Source organism: Colobus angolensis, unplaced genomic scaffold, assembly GCF_000951035.1.
Source record: "Colobus angolensis palliatus isolate OR3802 unplaced genomic scaffold, Cang.pa_1.0 Scaffold77, whole genome shotgun sequence".
Taxonomy (NCBI): domain Eukaryota; kingdom Metazoa; phylum Chordata; class Mammalia; order Primates; family Cercopithecidae; genus Colobus; species Colobus angolensis.
The window spans coordinates 517,092-523,091 of NW_012121487.1; the positions used below are offsets into that span (position 1 = coordinate 517,092).

Genomic DNA, 6,000 nt, shown 5'->3' on the forward strand with positions numbered 1-6,000 from the left:
AACACAAGGGGGGTGAGCAATCCACCTGTTTCACTAGGAACTGAATTTCATAGATGGAACAGACAAGTGGGCCTTGGAATCTGTCTTGGGACTCTGAAATGGAGGGAGGTGATTGATGAAACTAGCCCTCTGTCTCTCTCCTCTCTTTTCCAGTCAAATGTCGCTGCCTCCAATGCCAAACTGGCTTTGTTTTACGACTGGCTGTTCTTTAGTCCAGACAAGGATAGCATTATGAACATAGGTATGTGACCAAGACCAGGCGGCTCCACTTCCCCACCACCCTAAGCCCCACTGCCTTGTCTTAGTGATAGCAGTCATAAATCTCAGGGCACCATGGAGTGGAGGCACCTTATCTGGGAGCAGCTCTGTTGTTCCTCATCAGTTTCCCTTGACCTAGAAAGAGAATTGCTTTGATAAGGCTAAGCCATCACTGTACCTCCTCCCCGCAGCCTGATGCATGGTCTTCAGGAGGGGAGGGCCTGGGCCAAGGAAAAGGCTGTACCATGTCCTGCTTTTCCTCTCCTATTACTTCCCTTCTCCAAGCTGAGTGCTGGGAACAAGAAGGGAAATGAGGACTACAAGCTGTTTCGGGGGCTGTCAGCTCTGGGGTCTGCTCAGTGGGAATGGGGGGAATAGACATAGCACTTCCCAGAGCCATTCATGTATTTTGACATGCCATTTTATGGAGACAGAAACAGGCTGACTTTAGCCTGGCGTGGTGGCGCGCACCTGTAATTCCAGCTGCTGGGGAGGTTGAGGCACGAGATTCGCTTGAACCTGGGAGGCGGAGGCTTCAGTGAGCTGAGATTGTACCACTGCACTCCAGCCTGGGTGACAGAGCAAGACTCTGTCTCAAAAAAAAAAAAAAAAAAAAAAGAAAGAAAGAAAAAAAGAGACTGACTGATGTGAGGGGCTCTTTAATTTCACATCCTCCAGAACCAGCCATCCTGGTTATGCACCACTCCATGAAGCCCCACCCAGCCATCACTGCCACACTCCTGGACTTCATGTGCCGCGTAAGTGTTAGAGCTCTCTTTTCTCCCCATGCCTGGATGAGCAGAATTAAGTGTATCTCCCCTGATCTCCCAGTGCATGGGTCTTCTCAGTATGCCTTGACTGAGAGCAGAAGTAGTCATAGGTCCTATCCCCCAAGTTAATAAATGCTTCCCTTCCATATTCCACTGTCTGCAGTTGCATCTTCCATTTTCTGTGGGGTTGCTCAGTCACAGGGATGGTGACTTAAGACAGAATCTGGTTTCCTTGGGGAGCAGCCAGGTCCTGTAAGAATTTCTCATTGAGTGGCCTGGAATGATCAGGAAGTCCAGTTCTCTTTGCAGCCATACTCCCCAGTGTCTCCTGATCAAAACCAAAGCAACTTTTCAGATCTAATTCAGCAGAACTCTGGATGCAGTCCTGTGCTCATTTTTCCCCTCCTTCTTCCCTTCCAGATCATTCCCAACTTCTATCCACCACTGGAAGGCCACGTGCGGCAGGGTGTCTTTTCCTCTCTCAACCACATTGTGGAGAAACGAGTCTTGGCGTAAGGAATTTGGTGGGGGAAGGAGGTTGTTTTCCCATTTTTTCATTAGGTCCAGGCATATCCAAATGTTGCCATAGCACTGCTGGCCCTTTTCTCTGACAGGTGTAAAAAGTATTGGCTCTACCTCAGACTGCTGGGCATATGTCTTCCTGGCTCTTAGAGGAATTTCTCTACTGCCATCGTATTACAAAGGTCTTCAAATGCCTTCATCTTCCCTGTTGACCCCCTTCAGGGATCTGAGTATGGTCCAGTTATAGTGATTGGGCTTAGACCTATCTCAGCTCCATGTTGAGTTAGAAATGAGAAGCTCTGGCCGGACACAGTGACTCACGCCTGTAATCCCAGTAGTTTGGGAGGCCAAGGCGGGCAGATCACCTGAGGTTAGGAATTTGAGACCTGCCTGGCCAACATGGTGAAACCCCATGTCTACTAAAAATATAAAAATTAGCCAGGTGTGATGGCGCACACCTGTAATCCCAGCTACTTGGGAGGCTGAGGCACAAGAATTGCTTGAACCCGGGAGGTGGAGGTTGCAGTGAGCCGAGATTGTGCCACTGTGCTCCAGCCTAGGTGACAAGAGTGACACTCCACTCTGTCTCAAAAAAAAAAAAAAAAAAAAGAAGCTCTGATATTGACCTTCATCATGTTCCCCATTTAGACACCTGGCTCCCCTGTTTGACAACCCTAAGTTGGATAAGGAGCTGCGGGCAATGCTGAGGGAGAAGTTTCCTGAGTTCTGCAGCTCACCCTCCCCACCTGTGGAAGGTATGAGGTCCTCCCATTCCATCACCTGTGTCAAAAGAGGGGCAAGACAACGAGGCTTTCAGGCCAGAGCCCTTTTCAGGATGTTCACAGTTCTCCACTTCCGTGACACTGTCCATCACAGTTTTCCCTTCTTCAGTTTATCTTTTTTATTCGTTTTTGTGTTGTCTGTCTTGAGTCTCTTGCTTCATCTAATCTCATTTGACGTGCTCATCTTTCTTGCTCTCTTAACTCTTGTTTTTTCTCCTAGTAACTCCTGCTCAGTAGTTAGAAGGCTTTCATGTAATATTTACAATATTTATCTCACTTTAACTTGCCCATTTCTTCTCTCTTCCCAGCTCTAGGTCCTGGCCTCTGATGACAATGTGTCATGTTGGGCCTCAAACCTTGCTCAGAATTCAACTGCCATCTCCTTACCACACATAAACACTTTGTTTTGGGATAAAGGTCTAAGCCAAGTAGTATCTTCCAACTTGGTTTTAAATTAAAGAGCGCTTGGAGGCTAAGCATGGTGGCTTATGCCTCTAATCCCAGCACTCTGGAAGGCCAAGGCGGGCGGATCACTTGAGGTCAGGAATTCAAGACCAACCTAGCCAACATCATGAAACTTCATCTCTACTAAAATACAAAAAAATTTGTATTTGGTGGGCACGTGTAGTCCCAGCTACTCAGAAGGCTGAGGCATGAGAATTGTGTGAACCTGGGAGGCGGAGGTTGCAGTGAGCCGAGATGGCGCCACTGCACTCCAGCCCAGGCGACAAGCGTGAGACTAGCACTTGGGACTGTCCCTGGTCTTACTCTAATTACCAATCCTAACGAGCTGAGCATAGAGGAGTCATGTCCTGTGTTGCTTTTATTCCTGGCAACATCCCTCTGCAGGTCATGGAGGGTTATGAAGACAAGAGGTTTGTCAAGAGGTTTGTCCTTCCAGGGTCAGAATTCCATTTAGATCATAAACACCTTATTCCCTCACTTGCCCTCCATTCTCCCTTCCTAGAAGCATAAGGCATGTTAGAGGACCCAGGAGGCCATCATATGCCTTATCTTTTTTTACTCCCAAGTCAAAATTGAGGAGCCAGTTTCCATGGAGATGGACAACCATATGTCGGATAAGGATGAGAGTTGCTATGACAATGCAGAGGCAGCCTTCAGTGACGATGAAGAGGATCTCAACAGCAAAGGTGAGGGTATCAGCAAGGGCTAGTTCAGGGTTGTGCCAGCCCTGAGAGGACCAGTTCCCAGAAGCAGCCTCTCTCCACTCTTCCTGTCACCCTTATTCCTGTGAGTTAAAGTTTTGTTCACAGGGTGTCTGGATGAGACTCCAGAGTGCAGAGCCCTGCACTTAACACTCAAGGCAGGAAGGAAAAAAGAAGTGGTTCCTGCCCTTGTTTGCTTGTAAGAGCTAGCACATGTGCACATTCAGGGAGATGCTTCAGGCACTCACACAGCATTGAGGAAACAGGTGCACACTTAGGGCATGTAAAGAAGGGGATAAGTGGTTGAGGGAACTGTCTCTGTTGCTGGCATCTGGGCAAACTGACTTCTTTCCCAAATCACTCCCTTTAGGAAAGAAGAGAGAGTTTCGCTTCCACCCTATCAAGGAGACAGTTGTGGAGGAGCCAGTTGATATCACCCCTTACCTTGACCAGTTGGATGAGTCCCTGAGGGACAAAGTACTCCAGCTACAGAAGGGGAGGTGGGTACAGACCCTGTTCTCAACCTCAAGAGGTCCAGCCCCAGGCTCTCCACCTGGTGCTTAATGGATACAGCAGGAGATGGGCGTTGGAGGCAAACATGATAGGAGTGTGTGGAGAGGCAGCTGAAGCTTCATGAGGGAGTTCTTCTGCAGTTTACATTGGGAGTGCAAGCTGGGAGTGGGGCAGCCTCGTTCCCTAGCACCTTGAGTTCCCACTCTGCAGATTCTTGGGAGAAGAGCCTCTGAGAACCAAAGCAGGGTTGGTGGGGATTTTCCTTTTCTTTAGGCCTCTGCCCAGAGAGCACCAGTTCTGCCCTAAAGCCTTCCCATCCAAGCTGGGATTTTACACAGAGCTCCTTTGTTTTGTCTCTGTGCATGTGAGTGTGCTTGTGCACTGTTCTGGGTGTGTGTCCTGCCCTCTGCTATCATTTATGTCCCTGGGATTTCCTCTCATTTCTGTCCTGCAGTGATACGGAGGCCCAGTGTGAGGTCATGCAGGAAATTGTGGACCAGGTCCTGGAGGTGAGGAGGAACCCAACCCCTTAGGGAGGAAGCAGCCTAGCCTGCTTAGCTTACACGTCTCCCAGGGAAGCCAACTCACTTTTTCCCTCCCCTAGATGAATCCCTCTTATAGTGGGGAGGGGAGCTTGCTGATCCTGGAGGTGGAAGCAGATGAGTTCCAAGACTGGGATAGTGGGGTCAGCGGGGCGTGGGTATAGGTAGTGATTCTCTCTCCCTTGTCTCATCACTCAGGAAGACTTTGACTCGGAGCAGCTGTCTGTCCTTGCTTCCTGCCTACAGGAGCTCTTCAAGGCCCACTTTCGAGGGGAGGTCTTGCCCGAGGAGATTACTGAGGAGTAAGGCTCATCTTCCCTCACTCCTGAGCCTCAGGAGCCAGGGGCTGCTCTTACAGCCTGAGTCCAAGAGACCCCTTACTGTAGACCTGAGAAAAATCTGTTCACTTGGTGTTTTTATTCTCACATGTACCAACTCATTTAAACAAGGGCTTATGTTTACCTGCTGAACACGGTGTGTACTGGGGAGGTGGACTAACATCCCCTCCTCATGCTTCTAGCCCTTGCTGCTGGGCCAGGTAACTCTAATCTGCTGAATCAGGTGTGATTGGACACTGGCCTAGAGCCTGTCTCTGAAGGGCGAGAACGTGGTCCCATGTTAGGAACCTGTTTTCTCTGTTACCAAGCCTACAGAGCAGCAGGAAGTTTGCCTTTCGGGTAGGGAAGGAGCAGGCTGGCATCTAGCCTCCAGCTGGTCCTCCATATCTGCCCATAGCCCACCTCACCCCCTCACATGGACTCTCAGATATAGCCCTCTTCTTGTAGGTCCCTGGAGGAGTCTGTAGGAAAGCCTCTGTACCTAATATTTAGGTAAGCATGCAGCTATAGGAGATACTGTTCTGCCCTCTGTCCTCCCTGACAGCACACACATGTGCTCCTGTCCTGGGGTAATGGGACTCCCTTTCCAGGGAGGAGGACATATGCTGTGGGCACAGAGCCCATGCCACCTGAGAAACTCCATGGGAGAGTCTGCCCTGGGTAAAGCTCTGTTCCTCTCCTCCCATGCCCTACTCCAGGAACCTATGTCAGATGCAGGAAGACAACAGCAGCTTCTCTCTGCTTCTAGACCTTCTCTCTGAGCTGTATCAGAAGCAGCCCAAGATTGGCTACCACCTGCTCTACTACCTGAGGGCCAGGTGGGTATGGTCCCCATGTTTCAAATGGTGTCAGGACACATCCTGGAGAGCCTCTCTTCCGCCCACTGGCTCCCCCACCCTGGACTGTCATCACCAGGGCCTTGTGGGTTTGTTTGGTTGGATTGGTTTGTTTTTAAGAGACAGCATCTCACTCTGTCACCTGATCATAGCTCACTGCAGCTTCAAACTCCTGGGCTCAAGCCATCCTCCCACTTCAGCATCCTTAGTAGCTGGGACTACACAGCCTTGCACTACCATGCCTGGCTAAATTTTTTTTTTTTTTTTTTTTTT

General features: G+C 49.7%; 1 protein-coding gene across 2 annotated transcripts in view; it reads left to right on the forward strand.

Moving 5' to 3' along the window:
* INTS3 (integrator complex subunit 3) overlaps positions 1 to 6,000 on the forward strand; it is a 46,604-nt gene that overhangs the window by 31,645 nt on the left and 8,959 nt on the right. For both annotated transcript variants that reach the window (XM_011928159.1, XM_011928160.1), the window contains 10 exons: positions 154 to 241; positions 937 to 1,016; positions 1,449 to 1,540; positions 2,199 to 2,305; positions 3,364 to 3,483; positions 3,869 to 3,998; positions 4,466 to 4,520; positions 4,752 to 4,855; positions 5,339 to 5,383; positions 5,590 to 5,709. In XM_011928159.1, the coding sequence (XP_011783549.1) occupies positions 154 to 241; positions 937 to 1,016; positions 1,449 to 1,540; positions 2,199 to 2,305; positions 3,364 to 3,483; positions 3,869 to 3,998; positions 4,466 to 4,520; positions 4,752 to 4,855; positions 5,339 to 5,383; positions 5,590 to 5,709 (941 nt within the window). The remainder of the gene's footprint in view (positions 1 to 153; positions 242 to 936; positions 1,017 to 1,448; positions 1,541 to 2,198; positions 2,306 to 3,363; positions 3,484 to 3,868; positions 3,999 to 4,465; positions 4,521 to 4,751; positions 4,856 to 5,338; positions 5,384 to 5,589; positions 5,710 to 6,000) is intronic.